Below are 22574 nucleotides of genomic sequence, written 5' to 3' on the forward strand. Positions count from 1 at the left end.
CCGCGCCCCGCCGCCCACTCCTCACAAACTTCCTCACTGAACCCTTGCCCTCAGCCCTGCGCTGCTTCCTTTCTCCTGACTCAGTGTTTGCTCTTCTCTTATTCAGTATCTCTCCGCCTCCCTGACGGCTGCTGGCTACCGGCCAGTCCCCGAGAACCAGCGCGCTGACGTTAGCAATGTCACGGTCAGGATCAGAAGGTGTAATTCTGTTCGCTGCACAGATCGAACTCAACGAAAACTCTGTCCATCAAAATGCAAGAAATACACGCGAAAGCTCCTAGAGCAAAGCCTGCAGGAATGCTCATTGAGTCAGAATAACCGAGAGAAGAGGAGATATAATTTTAGCCTTCTTAAAACAAAACAAAACAAAAAAGGAAGCATCAGATGCCAAGCCGTTCGCTCCACTTTTAGCTCCGCGTGAGGAATGGATAATTTAGCTCAGCTCACGCAGCACCTGCTTGTGTCTATTTTACGGCGTGAGCGGGTGAAAATGTATGCCGTCACATAGAAGAATGCTCTTCTGGTGTAAATACTGGTTAAAATCACTTGCAAACACATTCATCTTCGAGCAGCTGACTTCTGAGAAATATGTCCAATGCTGAATGAAAACGTCAGAGAGCAGACCAGGGATGGCCAGAGGCTGGGAGGAGGGGTTCCCTCTGCAAGTGGTAGCGGTTGGACAAAATTGTGGATGTACTAAATGCTACTAACTTACTTTAAAATGGTTCATTTTGGGGCACCCGGCTAGCTCAGTCAGTGGAGCAGGTGACTCTCGATTTTGGGGTTGTGAGTTCGAGCCCCATGTTGTTGTACACATTACTTAAAAATAAAATCTTGAGGGGCGCCTGGATGGCTCAGTGGGTTGAGCCTCTGCCTTCAGCTCAGGTCATGATCCCAGGGTCATGGGATCAAGTCCCGCATCGGGCTCTCTGCTCCGCGGGGAGTCTGCTTCCTCCTCTCTCTCTGCCTGCCTCTGCCTACTTGTGATCTCTGTCTCTGAAATAAATAAATAAAATCTTAAAAAAAAAAATCTTGAGGGGTGCCTGTGTGGCTCAGTGGGTTAAGCCTCTGCCTTCGGCTTGGGTCATGATCTCAGGGTTCTGGGATCGAGCCCCACATTAGGCTCTCTGCTCGGCGGGGAGCCTGCTTCCTCCTCTCTCTCGTGATCTCTCTCTGTCAAATAAATAAACAAAATCTTTTAAAAAATAAAATAAAATATTGAAAATATAAAAATAAAAACAAAATGATCATTTTATATTATGTGACTTTCACCCCAAAGAAATTGTGTACATGTGTGTCCTTCCCAGAACTGGGTCTGCTTGGCTCTTTGGATCGGAGGACAGTCTGCTAGACAGTCTGCTAGACAATGCGGGGTGTCTTGCAGGGCCAAAGGGTGGGCAGGGTTTGGGGCAGGCACCCTGCTGCACCCACAGCCACAGCCAGCACTGGCCCCTCGGGGCACCCTTGCATTTCTGGATGCTCTAAAAGAAAGTCCCATTCTAGACAGGGATCTGAACTGTGTTCATCACCTTTAACGGAGGGCACTACTGAAATTAACACCAACTCTCTCTCTGCAGATCTCCTTTTTGAGAAGCATGATCCCTGAACCCTTCTCTTTCCTCAATTTCTCTTTGAAATGGCAAAGCAGTGGATTCAGGTGCCCCCCACCCCGGTGAGGGACAGTCCAGGGGCCTCCGGTCTCCTCATGGCCTGGCTGCCCCAGCTTGTAGCGCGGCTCCCACTTCTGGCGGCCCTGAACTACTCATTCCCTACTGTGGGAGCTGAATCTTCCCACCTGCCTGGCAGGGACAGGACCACCACCATGCTACCTCGGCCCTGGGCACCCAGTGCTCTGTGCTGACCAGCCGTGTGCAGGAACACTGAGTTCTCAGTGTGGGGCCCAGTGCCCCAGCACGAGTGAGATCAGGGCATAGCCAAGAGGGTCTCTGGACCATTGTTTGGGTGTGGCCAGACAACAGCCCTGTTTCCAGAGGCCCAACACTTTTAAATCATGGGGCTCCCCTCCCTGTGTCTCAGGGTCACCCCTGAACTTGGGACACTGCTGGAACATGGACTCAGGCCACCGCCAGGGCCTGGCAGGTCCGGCCAGCAGGGGCTCCTCCCTGCTCTCACAGGCCTGCCGCCCAGGAGACACAGCTGGGAAACCCTCACTGTCCCCCAGGGGAGGAGTGGGGCAGCATCTCTGATGGTCAAGGGCACAGTTCTCGATGCTGTTGGCACCGTTTTTGTAAAGCCCACTCAGCCAGGGGCTGCCCGCCTGGCCCATGAGGCGCTGGGGGCTGAGGCCAACACCTCCTCTGTCTGGGACACTCTGCTCACGTAGGCGGTCAGTCCAGTCAGCCAGCGGCACTGTATTCTAGCCCATTCCCACCCCCTGGGGCTGCATGTGTCCCCAGAAGGAGCCCTGAGCCTCCCGGGATCAGCCTCCTACCTCTGCAGCTGCAGAAGATGTGGCGAGAAGACAGCTTGGGGAAAGGCATGCCCTCCTCATTGGTCGTGCCCATGCCCGGCTAAGGGGCTGCCTCACGGGCACAGTAAAATGTTCACCTGTGTGTGCTCCTGAAGACAGTTTAGGATGAACCACTGGGAACTAGGAGTTATTATCCCCACTCCCCTGAGAGAGGCCGGGGCCTTCTTATACAGTAAGTAACCATGATGTCAGGCACGAAGCACGAGAGGCGCCTGTGTGTCACTGTGGCTAGAGGGAAAGGAAGTGGGGGCCAGCCAGGGAGGGGAGGGCACATGGGGGTCCCTCTGCTGAGCAGTTATCATCACAGGACAACCAGAAAACAGCCACACTGGCTTCCCTGAAAAGCGCACAGAAGAGGCAGACGTCTGCGGGTGGCAGCAGGGGCTCTGGGATGGATGCTAGGGGAGGCCACATGGCTCTGCTGGGCACAGAGCACCCACGGCCCCAAGCTGCCTCCTAGGTTTGTGCTCAGCCAGGCCCTCACTGCCTATGGGAGTGGTGGGCGCCCTGAGTTGGGTCACCGAGCCGGACACCTTTGAGAGTAGTTTCCTGTCTAAGGGAAGAGGGTGGTCTCTTCAGCTGGGCCAGCCCTGATGCCACCGTTCTGCTCAGCTAGGAGGTACAGTGTGGACTCAGCCAACATCATTACCAGCTGGGCCCCAAGCTCGAGAGCTGGGCAATTTTTCTCATAGAGGCCATGGCCACCCCCGAGACCTCAGCAGGGCCTGGGTCACTCCCAGGCTTCCCCATCCCCAGTGGCACCTCCTTTGGGCCAAGTGTGATGAGCCCAAGACAGTGTGGGAGGGAAGGATAGAGTCCCATGAGTCATCTCGTCTGGCCCAAGAGGGCCAGGGGCCAGCTCCTGGTGACCGCCACCTGCCAGGGGAGGAGCAGAGGCTGAGGGTGCTTGACCACTCAGGAGACAGAGCGCGACGGCAAGGTCCATTCCTTCCCTCACTCAAACCTCACACAATGGCAGCCACCAGCAGCTGGCCAGAAGATTCCCGAAAGGGTTCTCACTGGCAGCCCTGGCGGTGGCGGGGCAGGGGTGTGGGCAGTGTGGCCCTGCCCACACCTCAATTTCAGACCACTGGCCTTTAGAGCCTGGAGAGAACAAACATCCCGTGTTGTTAGGCCCCCGGCTCTGGCTGTGTTACAGCTGCATCCAGAAACGAACATGCGTCCGCGGCATTCCCGTACTGCGCCCCCAGTGCCCGCCCCACCCGTGCCGACAAACAGCTCCGGGCCCGGTGCGGGTGCCCAGCCTCACAGGATGGGTCCCAGGTCTGATGCCTCTGGCCTGGCCTCTCCCAGACGTCTAACCAGCACGACACTATTTAAACCCATGAGGCAATGGTCTACCTTCCAGAATGAACACATCGCTCTAGACTGGGAGAAATAGATTCTACTCCCACATGAAGTTTCTTTTTTTTTTTTTTTTTTTTTTTATCAGAGAGAGAGAGCGCGAGCACAGGCAGACAGAATGGCAGGCAGAGGCAGAGGGAGAAGCAGGCTCCCTGACGAGCAAGGAGCCCGATGTGGGACTCGATCCCAGGACGCCGGGATCATGACCTGAGCCGAAGGCAGCTGCTTAACCAACTGAGCCACCCAAGTGTCCCCCACATGAAGTTTCTTAATCTAAAAGAGAGTTTAAGGGGTGCCTGGGTGGCTCAGTTGGTGAAGGCTCTGGCTTCAGCCCAGGTCATGATCCCAGGGTCCTGGGATGGCGCCCCGCATCGGGCTCCCTGCTCAGCGGGGGGCCTGCTTCCTTCTCCCCCTGCTCCTTTCTCCTCTTGCTTGTGCTCTCTCTCTCTCACTCGCTCTCTCAAAGAAATAAAAGCTTTTAAAAAAGAGAGAATTTAATGTTCCTCAAATTTACCTATTTATTTTCCTCATTAAGATAATACCTTTCAGCCTTCTGTATTAGGGTTCACTATAATTTAATACGCATACTTATGATTCTGCCTCTGTAAATTTCTTTTCCTTTCTAATCAAACAAGATGCTATGCGTCATGAGTCCCAGTATTGTTCAAATCCACAAGCATACTCAGCTGAGTCCCATTTCGGGGAAGTAAATCCATTAATTTTTATCCGCAAGAGGAGGGGACACACAGACCACATAACCCAAAAACAGCCTGAGGTTCACATTCAGCCAAGGAAGCCCCAGGACAGTGGTGATGACCTTTGTGGCTCTCCGCCACCACTTTATGGGACTATCTCCCAGGGGATGACCGTTGGCAGGTGGTTTCAGGCATGAAACTCAGGCGTCCGTGGAGAGATTGGGAAACCACGCTGAGTCCCAGCTGGACCCTGCTGCGACAGGTGGCAGAGAGGTGGCTCCACGGGCCCAGGGCACCTGCCTTCTTCTCCCACCTTGCGCGTCCAGCAGCATGGCAGCCTCCCGTTCTCCCTGGCAGTGTCTCCCAACACAGTCCCGGGTGAGTTCCCCACAAGCCAAAGACACGTGCTGGGCTGCTCACGGCCTGGATTCCAAACTGTGCGCTCCGCTAAACAGACCTGAACTCCTGGAATGCGGGCCTGCTCAGGAAAACATGGACCACATGGCCAGCTTTCCGCCCTGGGGCTGGGGTCACTGGAAAGACCGCAAAGGGTGACCATATACTTGAGCAAATGAAACCGTCCGATAGCCATACAGTCGCTTGAGGTTGGACGAGTCTCTGCTCGTGACCAGAACAAAGAAGAGTCTGCTTCCTCATTGATACCCTCTTCAAAAGGTTCATACCTTAATCAGAGCCACAGAAATGATGCACACCGGGTCTGTGTATACGTGCGTGTGCTTACGTACACAAGTACTGTGCACACGTGCGTGTGCTCTGCCTAGAGAGTATATTATGTAGACACGTGTCAAACACACTCGGATATGCAGTGTTTCTGAAGTATGTGACAGTCGAGCCCTGTTTTCTCTAAAACCTGTAGCTGGAAAGTCTCCCACCGCGGGGAACGTGCCTCACCTCAGTGGCTGGTGGAGACCAGAAGGAAGAAGTGATCGTGAACCAGAAGACATGCGCCACAGAGGCTAGCCCTCCAGTCTTGGTGGGGGGGAGGTGGGGGGGTTGGGGCAGGCAGCACCCCAGGAACCCAGGTGTTTACAAACGAGGGGGCAGTGATCTGCTCCCAGAAGCCCGAAGGGTTGCAGCCCAGCAGGGACGGGCAGCGGGCGGCGCAGGCCAGCGTGGGCCGGTCCCCATCGCTTCAGCGGCTCCCACAGCCTGCGGACGCGCCAGGTCTCGGCCGGAATCCGGGGGCAGCTCGGAGAGGAAAGCAAAAGCGAGGCCTTCTGAGGACGGTAGCCCTGGGGACCTTGGTGCTGTCTCATGCAGTGACTGCCTTTCCCGTGGTTTTGTTTGTGGATCTGATAAAACAACATCTCCGATGTTTTTAAGCCCCATCCCCTGGATATGGCGACTTCTTTCAGTTTTTGCTTATGCACAAGTCCTTCTCTGAGGCTAATTAAGCTGAAGAAGCCAGGGAAGAAAGCATCAAACAAACTCTTCAAAAAAAAATCTCTTAACAGGAATCAGTTCACAGCCTGTGATGGGAGTGATGGGCTCCATCGCCTCTAACCTTGCTGCTTCCCTCACCCCAAAAGGCCCAATCGAGGAGTAAGCCGGTGTGGCCAGCAAGACTAAGGCAGGACCAAGGCCGTCATCCTACAGCCACTGAGACACCCAGAGCTAGTGACAGAGGATATGGTGGGTGCTTGGTGGGTCTCCAGTCAGAAGCTGACCCTCTGCCCAGCAGGAACCTGGCCTGGCTGGATCTGAGCCCCTCCTTGCCCATCACCCCAAATCAGGGCCACCTTGAGTTGGAATTAGAGGCTGAACAAAAGGGGCAGTCCCCACGCAGGGAGGAGGCACCACAGGACACGAGTGGGTAGAGCTTAAAGACTGGCTCTTAAGGAGAAAATCTGATACAAAGGCAGTTTTCTTATTGTCAAATACATGGAAGCACTTACACGTAGTTTAAAAAATGGATACATTGAAGAAAGTTACCATATGCTCTTGGTGGCACCACGGGAGGTAAGGAATAGAAGAGGGTCTCCGTAAGGAATTACAGTGTAAAGAACTAGAAAGGACTCACCGCCTCTCAATTCAAACTTGAATGTGATGGCTTTATAAATCGTGTTTTAAATCTTGAACTGGTTGCCAAGGGAAACCGCAGAGTAGCTGCGAAATCAGCAAATCTACCTCTCTCTGATGAAGGCAGCGGGGTGGGCGTGCATGGAGCTCCTGGCAGAACACTGGTCAAAGGCAAACAGAAAGGCAAAAAACCCCATAACAAGGTCAGTAAGGAAAAGCATTTTGATGGTTCTCACAGGGAAGAAAAGCCACTGCTCTGAGCCAGAGGGGCCACGGAGCCAACCACACCATCCACACTCCGGCTCTCACTCACGCTGTGTGATCTTGAGAGAGTAACTCACTCTCTCCGGGCCTAACAACATAACCTACCTCAGGAGATGGTTCTTCTACACGCTCAATAAAAGGGGTGGGCAGTACTACAACCGGCTGTCAGCAGAAATGAAACAGAGAAAGAAAGACGGGATTTTCCTGCAAAAGGAAGCTGGAGGTGTAGCCAGGAGAAAGTAGCCAGAAAACAGCTGCGAGGCAAGAGATTGCAGAATGTACTGTCCGTTTCGTCTACCTTCCTCTCCCAGCAATCGGAGGTGGACGGGTCATGCCGTGCTGGCAACACCACCAGCTGGGCCACGGGGAGAGACCCTCACCAGGGACCAGAGAGGAGGAGCCCAGCAGCGGCCCGGACTGCACTCTCCTCACAGAGCTGAGCTGTCCAGGCCTTTCTCTCACCACTTCTACCTGGGAGAAGAGGCCGAACGAGGTACTAACCCTCCAGATCCAAGGGAGGCTCCGGGGCCAAGAGGCCCCAAAGTGGGAGGTGGGTCCCTCAGCTATTCTGCGTGCGTATCACACTTTAACAGAAAGTTATACGAGGAGAAAGAGACAAAGAGCCCAACCTGAAAGGAAACAGGACCCAGGGAACAAAAGGACGTTCGTCCCAATTACTTCATGCAGTGGAACAACTTCATGAAGTTGGCAAAATAAGAGATGTATTAATGAAATAAATTATTTAAAGAAAAATTTTAAAGATTTATTTATTTACTGGAGAGAGACAGAAAGCACAAGCAGGAGGGGCAGAGGCAGAGAGAATCTCAAGCTGACTCCCCACTGAGTGTGGAGCCCAAAGTGGGGCTCGAACTCATTACCCTGAGATCAGGACCTGAGCGGACACTGAGTCGGATGCCCAACCACCTGTGCCACCCAGGTGCCCCATTTAAAGAAATTTTTGAAAGTTGTAAATGAGGGGCACCTGGGTGGCTCAGTTGGTTAAGCAACTGCCTTTGGCTCAGGTCATGATCCTGGAGTCCCAGGATCAAGTCCCGCATCTGGCTCCGAGCTCCATGGGGAGTCTGCTTCTCCCTCTGACCTCCCCAACTCATGCTCTCTCTCTCTCAAATAAATAAATAAAATCTTAAAAAAAAAAAAAGAAAATTGTAAATGAGAATTGTAGAAGGAAAAAATTGCAGAACACAGCAATATCATTTACTAAACTAACAAGTAAGTTAGAAACAGCTAGAAACAGTTTACTAAAATAAAAATTACCAACAAATAGGAAAGGCTTGAGATTTCCACAGAAATTCAGAAGAGAGAGACGAAAAGGACGGCCGCAGCATCGCGGCGCCCCAAAGGTATCCACGTTGTGATCCTGAGAACATGTGTCTCCAGGAGGTTATGGCAAAGGGGACTGAAGGCTGCAGAAGGAATTAGGTTTGCTACTCAGTTGACCTTTTTTTTTTTTAAAGATTTTATTTATTTATTTGACAGACAGAGATCACAAGCAGGCAGAGAGGCAGACAGAGAGAGAGAGGGAAGCAGGCTCCCTGCTGAGCAGAAAGCCCGATGCGGGACTCGATCCCAGGACCCTGAGATCATGACCTGAGCCGAAGGCAGAGGCTTAACCCACTGAGCCCCCCAGGCGCCCCTCAGTTGACCTTTAAGTACAGAGATTATCCTGCATTAACAAACGGGCCCAGCACCATCACAAGGGCTCCTAAAAGCAGAAGAGGGAGACCGAGTCAGGCTGGAGTGGTGCAGTGTGAGACGGGCAGCTTCACCTTTGCAGGAGGGCTCTAGAAGCTGGAAAAGGCAAGCAAAGCAGACTCACCACTGGCACCTCCAGAAAGGACACAGCCCTACCAACACCTCAGTTTCATCCCAGGGCCCAGTGGCCCTCTAGAACTGTCAGATAATAAATCTGTTTTAAGCCACTAAGTTTGTGGCAATTTGCCCAGCAGCACTCGGAAAACTGACATCAACACCAATCAATGTAACAGAAGTTTTAGGGACATGAAGTAAATTTCCCTGAAATTAAATACAAAAGCTACAAATTCAAAGAGTGCACCGTGTACCAGAAGTTCAACACCAAGCATCCAACTTTGAGACACGGTCCGCTTGAACTGAGGGTCTCTGAAGAAAAGGCAACTCATCCACAAGGAGAGACTTTCTGACCTCAGGCGCCGAGGCAGCTCAGAGCAAGCGAGAGAGCCCAGTGGGGTCGTTGGGAGGAAGAAAGAACGTGCGGCCTCAGGATTCATGCTAACCTGCTCACGGGTAAAGACAGTGCACAGACACTCTCAAACTTGAACACACTCAGGAAATACTCATGACCCCTTCCTGGAGAATGGCCGGAAATGAAATGTAGCTAATTGGAGGGACAGCAAAATACAGAAGTCACAGACACAGTGGTGGTCGGCGCCAAAGCCAGGTAAACATCTAAGACTGAGGGACTGCGGACACTGTACCCCCAAACCTGGGCAAAGTCAGAGCAACAGGGCATGCGCACTCGGAGTGGGGGATGAAAACAGGAGGCTGGAAATGCCCTCTCCTTCCTCCAAGTATTATGAATAATAACAATACTGACCATGATTCCAACTTCTTAGTCTCCTGAAAAGTGCCTTTTTAACCTAAATCCTTTAGAAGAAAGAGTTAACTAGTTGCTTGAACAAGTGCTCAGTTTGCATATAAAAGGGAGTAACACAACAGAGGGTACCCAAGCCTCTGTTCAAACAACCCAGTCAGGAGCAGACTGAGCACATTCCTGCCATCTGCGCCTGCGCACGTCACTCGCCCACTGTAAGAAATCAGAACTCCAGCTTGTCCCCCCCAGGCACACAGTTTTTAAAAGCAGGTGCTTGATTTCTTCCTCCACTGCTGCACCCCCGGCCCTGGTGACCCTCTGCCCTCCTAGAGCTGAAGCCCCAGAGCAGAGCTGTCTGGAGGGGCTCTGCCACACCCCTCACAAACCAAGTGTCAGTCAGGTGTCACTGCTGAGCATTTGAAATGCAGCTAATACGACCCTTTCATTTTATCTCATTTTCATTCCTTTAAATTTAAAAAAATCTCATGTGGCTGATGGCATCACCTTGAATAACACAGATCTGGGACTAGAGACACAATCCAAATGCAATTTTCCCAAGTGCCCTGGGTGACTCTCGCGCTGGCAGCTTCAGGAAGAGCCCAGGTTCTTGGCATCAGTTGTCCAGAACCAACCAAAACTCTCCCAAACTTTCTCCCCACCCCCACGCCTCCAATCTTTTTTTTTTTTTTTAAGATTTTATTTATTTGTTTAACACAGAGAGAGAGATCACAAGCAGGCAGAGAGGCAGGCAGAGAGAGAGGGGGAAGCAGGGGCTCGATCCCAGGACCCTGAGATCATGACCTGAGCCGAAGGCACCCATCTTAAAGGCCTGTCCCAAGCCATGCCACTCAAGCTGCTCACATGCCCGCACAGAAGCCACAGGCTCCCTCCCTCCGCCAGCTCTGCAGACCCACTTTCTCTCTTTACATCGCTCACCCCCAGAGAGCCCACCTTGCTTCCCGCCCTAACCTTCGCCCTGCACCTCCTGCTGCTCTTGCCTCAACCCAAGTTGATCCCCCAGTGAGGTCCGCTGGACCCAGAGCTTCCTTCTCTGCACTTTCCTCTCCGGCCCCTGCTTGCGGCTCAGGGCAGAAGCACACCTGGGCTGGCTTGAACATCAAGACTGGACTTCTGGACTGCCCTCCTCCGTTTCTGGAGAGCCCAAACGCAAGCCCAGGAGGCAGAAAGCAGCAAGACCCTGAGCAGTCAGGTTTGCTCTGGAAGTGCGCCTGGAGCCCCTTACGTGACAGCGAAAAGGTGATCGCCGGCGGGGACCCCTCACAGCCCCAGGACCGGACACTCCCTGCCGGCCCAGCTCTGCCCACCTCACTTTCCTCTGCTCTCCCTGCCCTTCTTTCCTTCCTAACGTCCACCCCGGCTTGGGGCCTGCGGCCCTCAAACCTCAAACTTCAGGACCCTCTGCCCACTGTCCTCAAGCTCTGAGTCCCCCGGCTCCACCCCGCCCCTGGAAGCCACACTCCTTCACTTTCTATAGCGCTTCCCTTCCTCGCCCTCAGGCCGCATTTTCATGGGTCATTTGGGTTTCTTGCCGTCCCGGGCCTTTCCGCCAGGATGAGGAGCCCCTTCCCTTGGACACGCCAGGAACCTCGGAGAACCTTCCGGACTAGTTCTCTTGCTTCCATTCACGCTCCGCTTCTATCTCGCCCACGCGCAGAGCCACCACCTGGGAGCCTCTGCTCGCTGCGCTCGGATCCCACGCGCCGTTCCCTCCCGCCCCCTCCTTGCCCCCCACGCATCCTTTCCAAACGCGTCGCACTCGCGAGTGGCTTCCTGGCTGGGCCCCCCCGCAGCAGCCCGGCTACCTCCTTCTCAAACTCCACCTGCGTGATCCGTGCGTTCCCCTCGGCCTCGCCGTCATCGCCGTCAGCAGTACCCCAGCACCCTGCTCAGCCGCGAGCTCCCGCGGGAGGCGGACCTTGGTGAGACTAAGGAGGACGCTCTGTGCTCCCCACGTGCGGAACTGGGGGTGCAGCGGGGGATTCCCTCCAAGCGCGCGCCCGGCTCACGCAGAGGGGCGGGCGGTGAACCCCGCCCTCCTTGATCCGCGACCCTTCGCGCACTCCCCAGCTTCTCCTCCCTGCGCCAGGTCGGGCTCGCTCCCAGTCCCGGCACCCCCAGCTCCTCGCCGCGCTACTCAGGTGCCTGCGTCCCGCTCCACGGTGCCCACCGTGCGCTCCCCCTGGTCTCCCATGAGCTGTCTGGCCCGCAGCGCCCTCCCCGATCCCGGGGGCGCTCCCAGGCCCTCGGCTCGCTCCCCTGGTCCCCCCTTGCGCTCCCGGGCCCGCTGCGCCTTCCTCAGCCCCAGAGCGCTCCTCCGGCCCCTCTCCTCCCGGCCCACTGCGCGCTCCCCGGGTCCCCCGTCAGCTGCCTGCCCCGCTGCGCGCTCCCTTGGTACCTCCGGAACTCCCCGGCCCGCCGCACACCGCCCGGCCCCGCCCCCACCCCACCCCCAGCTCGCCGCGCGCTCCCCCGTCCCCCCGACGCTCCCCCGGCCCGCCGCGCGCTCCCCCGCCTCCGCGGCGCTCCTCCCGCTCGTCGTGCGCTCTCCTGGCCCCCTTGCGCTCCCCGCGGCCCACCGCGCGCTCCCTGGGCTCTGCTGGCCGGTCCTGGCCCCGCGCTCACCCGCCGGGTGGCCGTACGGGGACTCGGCTGCGCCATCCTGCAGGCTCGCCAGGATCTCCCCTTTGCCCACGTCGCTGTCGCCCACCAGCAAGAACTTGAGCAGGAAGTCGTAAGCGCGGACAGGGCTGCCCAGGGTGCTCATCGTGCCGCCGCCGACGCCTGCGCCCATGCCCGGCTCTCCGGACGGCGCGGAGGCGGCGGCCGGCACCGAGGCGCGAGCGGGCCCTGCGGTCCGCAGATCGCCGCGGGCCGGCGGCCCCCGAGGCTGACAGCGCGTAGCCCCGCCCCGGCCCGCCATTGGCGACCCGCAGTTGCTAGGGCGGCTGCGCGCACTCATTGACTGAGCTGCCCGTCCATCTCCCTTTCGTCTCCGCCTCCAGGCCACGGTCCTCCCGCCCCTGCCGGGAGGATCTGGTCTTCGCCGCCGTAGCCAGGTTGGGGGCGGAGACCAAAAGCGACGTGTTGCGGCGACAGCCAATGAGGCCCCGAGGCGGGTTGGGGCGGAGCCAGGGGGCAGGGAGTGAAGGGGCTGGGCTTGTCCCCGAACTGCCGTGGACCCTCGAAGGCCGCCCGGCCCGGGCGTGGGTCGGGCTGCAGGGGTGGCCACCCCGGTGCCGCGTCCTCCACGTCCTGCCACCTGGAGACGTCGCTGGGCCGGGTGGGGGGACCGCAAGGGCGGGTTCCGTTCTCGGACGTGCAGCCGGGAGGCTAGGGCCAGGTCGCCTGGCGTCAAGCGTCCCTGTCCGGTGAGCCTTGGCTCGCGGTGTCCCCCACGGCTCCTCCAGAACCTTGTCTTTGTCCCAGAGCGCGTGGGTGCGCGTGTCTGTGTGTGCGCGTGTGCCTGTGTACGTGTGCACGTGTTCGTGTGTGTGCCTACGTGCGCCTCCGCTTGTGTGTGTGCGTGTGCATGTGCCAGCACACGTGCGCCTGTGTGCGTGTGTTTCTGCCGGAGCTGGGGGAGAGGCCCATGTGGGGACCCTGCAGTTCCCAGACTTCTCTCCCCTTCTAGGGAGTCATGGGCGATAGAGAGAGATTGACCTGATTGGCTCTCAGATCCAATACCAAAATTCCCAGGTAGGATCAGCCAACTGGGTGGGAATCCATGCCCACCTCTGGACCAATCAACTTGTAGAGGGGGCTCTGGCAGCATCCCACAAGGAAGATCTCATCATATTTGGCAACCTTGTATCCAATCATCTTAGAATATCCTCTGAGTATGCATAATCAAGGTCCCCACCCCATTAGGCCAGGCCTCCACCCTTTGCTGTGAGTGAGCCTGGGGGTACCCTCAGAGCTGGACAGAGGGGTCTGGGGGCACTCTTGTACATCCCATCCAATTAAAATGACCCCCTCGCACACCTGCCTTCTCCACATTCTGGACTATCTGCAGCTCGGAAGAGGCACAGCAACTCTGAAAATGTGCTCCCTTGTCACAAGCAGCAGGTACAGATTTCACGAACACATACAAACAGGAGAAGCCCTTGTCATTCGTGAGCAGAAGGGGCCTGTCTTCATCAGCTTGGGCTGCTATGACAAAATACCCCGGGCTGGGGGCTTAAACCGCAGACATTTATTTCTCACTGTTCTGTAGGTTAGAAGTCCACGACCAAGATGCTGGCTGTTTTGGTTCCCCTTGAGCAGGTGGCTGCCTTCTTCCCATGTCCTCACAGAGTGGGGACCAGAGCGAGCGCATGCAAACTTTCTGGTGTCTGTCTTCTGAGGACACTAACCTCATCACAAGGGCCCCACTCTGATATCTAGCTCTAACTACCTTCCAAAGACCCCATCTCCGGGTATTATCACACTGGGATTTAGGGCTTCAATTTACGGATGGGGGGGTCATATTCTCATATTCAGTCCACAACAGGGCCCATGGTGGGGAGGGGCCCTGGGCCCACCCTTAGCAAAAATGAGTTCTGGAGTGAGGGGTTCTGCCCCCTGAGAACCGGGGCTCAGAAGTTTGTGCCCATCAATCCTTCAGCTAGCCTTTCCCTGTGCCCTTGGATGGTCTCAGGGACCAGAGCAGGATGTCTGAGCCAGCTTGGGAGCTGGATCATTCTCTGTGGTGGGTTGTTCTGTTCACTGCCGGATGCTGAGCAGCATGCCTGACCCCAGTGCACGCCTCTTCCAGTTGTAACCGCTCAAACATCTCCAGAATTGCACATGGCTATCCTCACCTTGCAATGAAAACAGGTAGGCCTCCTCCCACCCCCGCAGCTCCCAGGAATACATCTTGACAGATTGTAACTGATCTCAGTTTCCTTAATGTTGACAATGACATTAAGTGGTAAGTGCAGGTCATATGTGACTCCGAGGAAAAGGGGGAGAGACTCTTGCTGCACTGTCCCTGGGGCAAGGGGCGAGGGTGTAGAGCAGTCCAGGCCCATGGTGAGAGCCCCGGGACCTATGTGGTTGCCCACTCTCACCTCACTGCAGTCCTGAGAGGTGGAGCTTTTCATTACTTCTACACGGAGGAAGGGAGGGCTCGGAGAGACTGAGAGTGCCTGGGCCTGACTGCAGCTTCCAGTGCTGGAGCTGGCCAGTGCAGCAACACAGCCCCAGTTTTGTTTTGTTTTGTTTTTATTTTTAAATTGTGGTAAAATATATATAACACCCAATTTACCATTTTACCCATGTTTAGGTGTGCAGCTCAGTGGCATGAAGCCCATCACCTTGCGCAACCATCACCACATCCATCCGCAGAGCATTTTCATCTCTCTCAAGCTGAAACTCTGTCCCCCAAGAAACACTAACTCCCCCATCTGCCTCCCCAGCCCCTGGAACCTACTTCTATCTTCTATGAATGTGATGGTTCTAGGAACCTCGCATAAATAGAGCCGGGCGACATTCATCCTCTGGTGCGTGGGTTATTTCTCTCAGCGCGTCTTCACTGTTCACCATGTTGTGGCAAGTGTCAGAGTTTCCTTCCTTCTGAAAGCTGAATAGTATCCCATAGTGTGAATGGACCACATTTTGCCTATCTATTAATCTGCGGGTGGACATTTGGGTAGTTCCCACCCTTGGGCTCTGAGAATAGAGCCAGATTTGGCTCTGCACGTTTGTGGACTAGTTTCTGTGCGGATGTATGCTTTTACGCCCCTTGCGTCGACGTGGGGCAGCTGGGTCCGCGGTAACCGGGGGTGAAGAGGGATGCGGGCCATCTCTGGGTGGTATGCAAAGAATCGTTTTACATAACGTGAAATTTTTATCCCATTTGACGGTGGAAAAGCATTTCTTAAGTTTCTTTCTCTGATGCTTAAATAAAAATAGGCCGAGGAACTAAAAAGGGCCTGACCATGTTTTCTCCAAAGCCAGGCGCTTGCACACACGCGCGGGCTCTTGGTTCTCTCCGCGGCTGACAAGCAGAGCGCCGCGGACAGCTGAGCACAGCTTCACGCCCGTGCATGTGTGCGGATGACTCGCCCAGGATTCACAGCCAAGGTGCCAGTTGTTCTTCCTGCATAGAAAGAAAACCTATTTCAGGCAAAACTGTAACCTCAGGGACGCTCCGGAAAGTACTGAGTCGCAGGACGGAGTCGCGTAGGTGTCCTGCCCAGACCCCGCCCACTGTCCCGCCCGCTCCGTCCAAGCCCGCCCTGGCCCCGCCCACCCACCGCCCGCCTGGGCCCCGCCCCCTGCCCCGCCTCCTGCCCCCGCGGCCGGCCGGCCGGTCCCTCTGCGCGCCGCCTTCCGCGTCCCGGCGGGGCGAGCGCCTGTGCGCGTGGGTCCCGGGCGCTGGGCGGCGGTGCTGCTGCGCGGGACGGCTGGCCGCAGCGCTCGGGAGAGGAGATGCGGGGGTCTCCGCGACCCCTCCGCCCGCCTCCCAGGCCCGCCCCGCCGCCCCTCGCTGTCGGGGAGGTGCTGGGGTGGGATGCTTGGGGCCGGGCGTCCTGGAGCCCCCGGAGCCGCCCTTCCCGGCCGCACCGCGCGCGCGCAGCCCCCGGCCCGGCCCGACCCCTGCCCGACCCGGCGGGGGGTCCCCGCGGCACCGGACCGCGAGGGTCCCGCAGGAGGGCTGCGTGGTGGGATCCCCAGGAATGGGGCTCCCCGGCCCCGCTCCGTCAGGACCACGGGGCGGACGGGAAGTGCGCGGCGGGACCCCGGCAGGACAGGCGCGGCCTCGAGGACCCGCGGCGCCCCTGAAACGACCCCGCTCCTGGGAAGGCTCCGCGGTGTCCCCGCCGGCGAGGCGCGCGTCCATGCCCCCACCCGGAGTGTGCTGTGAGTTGCGCTTTGCACTTCGAGGTCAGAGGGCGTCCGAGGTTTAGGCGGAGGTGGGATTCTGACCCCGCCGTTTCCCACCTGGATGGCCTTGGGCAAGCGACCACCGTCCCTGGGCCTCGGTGTCCCCATTTCTTAGGCGAGTAGGGTTCCTTGTGAGAAGTCAGGAGTAGCGCACATCACTAGGGTTTGGGGAGGTGCTCGGTTGGGCCTGAGCTGACGTCCCTGTGGAGCCCCTAGGGCCACGCGCGAGGCACCTTCACCCTCACACACACTGGGGTCCGGCGGGGGTTTGTCCCCTCGTTCATCAGTGCATCACGGCTGCCACAGGGAGGGGGGAGGCACAAAGGCGCTGTGTCACAGGAGTGGGCCTGGGGCTTGCCCCGGAGGTGGGCCACTGAGTTGAGGTGCCCACGTGTGTGCACACGTGTGCAAACACAGGGCAGACGGCGGGCAGAGGATCAGACAGGGTCCCCACAAGGAGGTCGACCTCAAAGCGGCTGGGGCCGTCCTCAGGAGGATGGCCTCAGGGTGCAGGAGAACCAGCCCCCAGCGGAGGAAGAGGCTGGACAGAAGCAGAGACTGCTGAAAGGCAGGATTTCGACCCAAAGGCCAGAGTGTCCAGGAAGAGAGGGGAAGCACTGGGTTAGCCAACGTCGTCTTCCGGTACAGAACCAGCATGGAGCATTTTCTCATGGTCGGACAGACACAGACGATTGGTCTCATCTAATACATAATTAATATCCTTGTTTCTAATAACACAGATTTTTAAATATTCGCTAGAACAACACATGATGAGATTTAGATCTTTATATTTCATTCAGGAAATCCTGAATCCTAGGTGACAGAAATCCTGGTCTCAAGAGACCATTTGTAAGGGCAGGTTCAGAGTCTGTAAGATCTTATGGGGATGAAACACGGATGGAATCGGGACACTGGTATGACAAAAAGAATCTCATTCGAATGAAATCTGGAAAACAATTTATAAACCGTCTCAGGGAGGTCAGGAATTAAAATGACATAAAACCCACTTTCATGGTAGTTCCGATGGAAAGGCATGCTCCTGGCCCAGAGAAAGGGCAGGGACCTCAGGACAGGGTGTAACCACCCTGTCCAGGACAGTGACGGTGTCATGATTCGCACACCCACTGATCTTGAGTTTATTTTTTTAAAGATTTTATTTATTTATTTGACAGAGAGAGATCACAAGTAGATGGAGAGAAGCAGGCAGAGAGAGAGAGAGGGAAGCAGGCTCCCTGCTGAGCAGAGAGCCCGATATGGGACTCGATCCCAGGACCCTGAGATTGTGACCTGAGCCGAAGGCAGCGGCTTAACCCACTGAGCCACCCAGGCGCCCTGACCTTCAGAGTATTTTAAACTCTCCTCACTGTCCCCTGAAGTGTTAATTAGTTCACTTGCTGCCATTTGTAGGTTTTAGTGTGCTTGTTTTTGCTTTTTACAATTGGGAAATGCAACATCCACGTGCAAAGTGTACAAACACACACACACTGTTTAATCAGTAACCCTAAAGTGAACACTCAGGTTATAAGTCACCCCCTAGGTCAGGAAATGCAACATGTCCAGTGTGCCTGAAGCCTCCCATGTGCCTCCCACCACTGCCTTGGGGGTGGGCACCCCCCCACACCAGAGCCTACAAGGTGCAAGTGGTTTACATGGCGTGACCCTGGGGAGCCCCAGTGGGGTTGGGGAGAGACTCAGGTGCACCCCTTTGGGGGACTCTTGGCCTGCATTGGACCAGAAAGCTCTCAGAGCCCCAGGAACAGCAGCCTGGGAAACTCAGGCTGGCCTGCTGGGAGTCTGTGACAGCTGAGGTCACACCATCAGGGCACGAAGAACGTCTGCTCCAGCCACCACACTGACTTCTGTGAAAGACCATGAAGAGGGACTGAACCGTGCCACCCCTCTCCCCCATTCAGGGTGGAAGCCCGAATCTCCATGTGACCATATTTGGAGATAGGCCCTTAGTTAGACATAGGGCCAGGTCCTAATCCCATAGACACCAGAGCATCTTGGCATGTACACAGAAGGGAAGCCATGTGGGACAAAGCAGGAAGGTCCGCAAGCCGAGGAGACTGGTCTCACCAGAAAACAATACTGATGACAACTTGATCTTGGAACTGGCCAGAAAATGCTCCTTCTTGCATTTCAGCTTTACAAGCTGTGATCATTTTTCTTTTAGCTGGAAACCCTCCTTTGGTTTTCCTTTGGGAGGGTCTGTTGGTAGAAAATTGCATCACTAGAAATAAAAGCAAATGGTTCTTCAGTCTGAATAATGCCTTAAAAGTTCCAAGTGTTAAGCCCCACTGACTGTATGAACTTGCGAAATTGTGATCCTCTGGTTTTCATGCTGGTTCCCTGTGCCTGGGGTGGCTAGTGTGAGGGTCTGGCCCTCTCGCCCTTTGGAGCGCCTGCATCCCTCCCTGCTGAGGACAGTCCCTTGTCCCTCTGGGTCCCTACTGAATCTCTGCCCTTCTTATTTTTTTCTATGTGGCCTCTACTCTACATTTAGGTGCGGAGAGTCTGTTCTGCCAGTCTTCAGGTCATTCTCCGGTCTACACTGACGTGGGTGTTCTCCAGCTGTGTCTGGGATGAGGTGAGCCTAAGGTCATCCTACTCCGTCTTCCTGAACAGCGTCTTTATTTCATTTTCATTCTTAAAAACTTATTTGCCCTGGGCAGTCATATTCCTTTTCCTATTAACATATAATGTATTATTTGCTCCAGGGGTACAGGTCTCTGAATCGTCAAGCTTACACATTTCACGGTACTCACCATAGTGCATACCCTCCCCCATGTCCATAACCCAGCCACCCTCTCCCCCCCTCCCCCCTGGGCAACCCTCAGTTTGTTTCATGAGATTAAGAGTCTCTTATGGTTTTTCTCCCTCCCAATCCCATCTTGTTTTATTTTTTCCCTCCCTTCCCCCCAGGACCTCCCCGACCCTGCCTCTCAAATTCCTCATATCAGGGAGATCATATGATAATTGTCTTTCTCTGATTGACTTATTTTGCTAAGCATAATACCCTCTAGTTCCATCCATGTTGTTGCAAATGGCAAGATTTCATTTCTTTTGATGGCTGCATAGTATTCCATTGTGTATATACACCACATCTTCTTTATCCATTCATCTGTTGATGGACATCTAGGTTCTTCCCATAGTTTGGCTATCATGGACGTTGCTGCTATAAACATTCGGGTGCACATGCCCCTTTGGATCACTACGTTTGTATCTTTAGGGTAAATACCCAGTAGTGCGATTGCTGGGTCGTAGGGTAGCTCTATTTTCAACTTTTATTTTTTAATTTTTTAAAAGATTTTATTTATTTGACAGACAGAGATCACAAGTAGACAGAGAGGCAGGCAGAGTGAGAGGAAGGGAAGAGGCACCCTGCTGAGCAGAGAGCCCGATGCGGGGCTCGATCCCAGGACCCTGGGATCATGACCTGAGCTGAAGGCAGAGGCTTTAACCCACTGAGCCACCCAGGCACCCCTATTTTCAACTTTTAATGGAAAGTCCATGCTGCTTTCCAGAGAGGCTGCACCAGCTTGCATTCCCACCAACAGTGCAGGAGGGTTCCCTTTCTCTGCACCCTCACCAACATTTGTCATTTCCTGATTTGTTAATTTAGCCATTCTGACTGGAGTGAGGTGATATCTCATCATGGTTTTGATTTGTATTTCCCTGACGCCAAGTGATGTGGAGCACTTTTTTAAGTGTCTGTTGGCCATCTGGGTGTCTTCTTTGCAGAAATGTCTGTTCATGTCCTTTGCCCATTTCTTGATTGAATTATTCATTCTTTGGGTGTTGAGTTTGATAAGTTTTTTATAGATTTCAGATACTAGCCCTTTATCTGATTTGTCATTTGCAAATATCTTCTCCCATTCTGTCAGTTGTCTTTTGGTTTTGTTAATGGTTTCCTTTGCTGTGCAAAAGTTTTTGATCTTGATGAAGTCCCAATAGTTCATTTTTGCCCTTGCTTCCCTTGCCTTTGGCAATGTTCCTAGGAAGAAGTTGCTGCGGCTGAGGTCAAAGAGGTTGCTGCCTGTGCTGCCTGTGTTCTCCTCAAGGCTTTTGATGGACTCCTGTCTCACACTGAGGTCCTTCATCCATTTTGAGTCTATTTTTGTTTGTGGTGTAAGGAAATGGTCCAGTTTCATTCTTCTTCATGTGGCTGTCCAATTTTCCCAATACCATTTGTTGAAGAGACTGTCTTTTTTCTTTTTCTTTTTTTTAAAGATTTTATTTATTTATCAGAGAGAGAGGGGGAGAGAGCGAGCACAGGCAGACAGAATGGCAGGCAGAGGCAGAGGGAGAAGCAGGCTCCCTGCTGAGCAAGGAGCCCGATGTGGGACTCGATCCCAGGACGCTGGGATCATGACCTGAGCCGAAGGCAGCTGCTTAACCAACTGAGCCACCCAGGCGTCCCTAGACTGTCTTTTTTCCATTGGACATTCTTTCCTGCTTTGTTGAAGATTAGTTGACCATAGAGTTGAGGGTCCATTTCTGGGCTCTCTATTCTGTTCCATTGATCTATGTGTCTGTTTTTGAGCCAGTACCATAGTGTCTTGATGATGACAGCTTTGTAATAGAGCTTGAAGGCTGGAATTGTGATGCCACCAACTTTGGCTTTCTTTTTCATCATTCCTCTGGCTATTTGGAGTCTTTTCTGGTTCCATATAAATTTTAGGATTATTTTTTCCATTTCTTTGACAAAGTTGATGGGATTTTTTAAAAGATTTTATTTGTTTGTTTATTTATCAGAGAGAGAGAGAGAGCACAAGCAGGTAGAGTGGCAGGCAGAGGCAGAGAGAGAAGCAGCCTCCCCATCAAGCAAGGAGCCGTATTCGGGACTCGATCCCAGGACCCTGGGATCATGACCTGAGCCGAAGGCAGCAGCGGCTTAACGGACTGAGCCAACCAGGCGTCCCAGTTGATGGGATTTTGATAGGGATTGCATTAAATGTGTAAATTGCTTTAGGTAGCATTGACATTTTCACAATATTTGTTCTTCCAACCCATGACCATGGAATGTTTTTCCATTTCTTTGTGTCTTCCTCAATTTCTTTCATGAGTACTTTATAGTTTTCTGAGTATAGACTCTTTGCATCTTTGGTTAGGTTTATTCCTAGGTATCTTATAGGTTACTTTCTTTCTTAATTTCTCTTTCTTTTTTTTGAAAAGATTTTTATTTATTTGACACACACACAGAGAAATCACAAGTAGGCAGAGAAGCAGGCAGAGAGAGAGGAGGAAGCAGGCTCCCCGCTGAGCAGAGAGCCCGATGCCGGGCTCGATCCCAGGACCCTGAGATCATGATCTGAGCCGGAGGCAGAGGCTTAACCCACTGAGCCACCCAGACACCCCTTAATTTCTCTTTCTTCTGTCTTGCAACTGATTTCTGTGCATTGATTTTACATCCTGATACTTTACTGAATTCCTGTAGGAGATCTGCTTTGGAGTGGAGTCTTTTGGGTTTTCCATATAAAGTATTATATCATCAGGCAGTCATAGTCTTTTGGTGACAATCATTGCACTATTTTTTGGCTCTCAGTATTTGTGTTGGGAAACCAGATGTTAATCCTTTCAAAGCAAACTGACTTTCCTTGCTGGCTACATTAGAGATTTCCAGTGCCTTTTGTGATCTGCAATTTCACTGTTACTCGACTATGTGTGAAATTTTAGTGTATCTAGCTTAAAATTTGGGGGGAACTTGGATCTGAGGGTTGGTGTATTTCATCAGTTCTAGAAAGTTCTCATCTATTTTCTGTGCAATCATAGCCTCTTCCTTTTCCCTTTTCTGGAACTCCAGCTAAATGTCTACTATTTTCCGTGTGTCTTACCTTGCCTGTAAGTTCCCTCTTTGTCTCCTTGTGCCACATTCTTGACATCTATTTTTTTTAAATTTTAAAAATACTTTTCTGAGATAGAGCAAAGCACAGAGGGAAATACAGGCTCCCTGCTCACCAGGGAGTCAAGTGTGGCGCTGGAACTCAGGACAGCAGGGTCATGACCTAAGCCAAAGGTAGGTGCTTAACCGGCTGAGCCACCCAAGTACCCCCTTCACGATTTCTCTGATCTCCTCCAGTTTGCTAATTCTCTTATTAAGCTGTTAAATTGGCTCAGTAGCTCTACATTTTAATTTTAATGTAAGATTAATTTTTGTTTTGAATTTATAAAATCTCCTTTGGTTCTTTTCAGAGACTGCTTAACCTTTTACAGTCGGCTGTGAAAATGAATCAAGGAA

At 53.8% G+C, this 22574-nt stretch overlaps 2 protein-coding genes across 3 annotated transcripts in view; one reads left to right on the forward strand and one right to left on the reverse strand.

Annotated features, from left to right (window-relative positions):
- The window catches only part of RAB40B (RAB40B, member RAS oncogene family), a 29657-nt gene extending 17270 nt beyond the window's left edge, over positions 1 to 12387 (reverse strand). The window contains exon 1 of one of the 2 annotated variants that reach the window (XM_032321605.1): positions 12089 to 12378. In XM_032321605.1, the coding sequence (XP_032177496.1) occupies positions 12089 to 12257 (169 nt within the window). In that variant the 5' untranslated portion in view covers positions 12258 to 12378. Of the gene's footprint in view, positions 1 to 12088 lie in introns of both variants that reach the window. The other variant, XM_032321606.1, reaches the window with a different exon arrangement.
- Positions 12388 to 15492: 3105 nt separating this feature from the next.
- LOC116576952 (basic proline-rich protein-like) lies at positions 15493 to 19077 on the forward strand. Its single transcript, XM_032319508.1, has 2 exons — positions 15493 to 16309; positions 18840 to 19077. The coding sequence occupies exons 1-2, from the start codon at positions 15493 to 15495 to the stop codon at positions 18920 to 18922; spliced, it is 900 nt and encodes a 299-aa protein (XP_032175399.1). The 3' UTR covers positions 18923 to 19077.
- Positions 19078 to 22574: the final 3497 nt, after the last annotated feature.

The sequence above is a fragment of the Mustela erminea genome, chromosome 18 (genome assembly GCF_009829155.1).
Source record: "Mustela erminea isolate mMusErm1 chromosome 18, mMusErm1.Pri, whole genome shotgun sequence".
NCBI lineage: Eukaryota > Metazoa > Chordata > Mammalia > Carnivora > Mustelidae > Mustela > Mustela erminea.

Coding starts and splice junctions, on each gene's coding strand:
- LOC116576952 (XM_032319508.1), top strand. CDS start 15,493: ATGTGTGCGGATGACTCGCCCAGGATTCACAGCCAAGGTGCCAGTTGT. Junction 16,310..18,839: donor GCCCCCACCCGGAGTGTGCT/GTGAGTTGCGCT, acceptor CTCTACATTTAG/GTGCGGAGAGTCTGTTCTGC.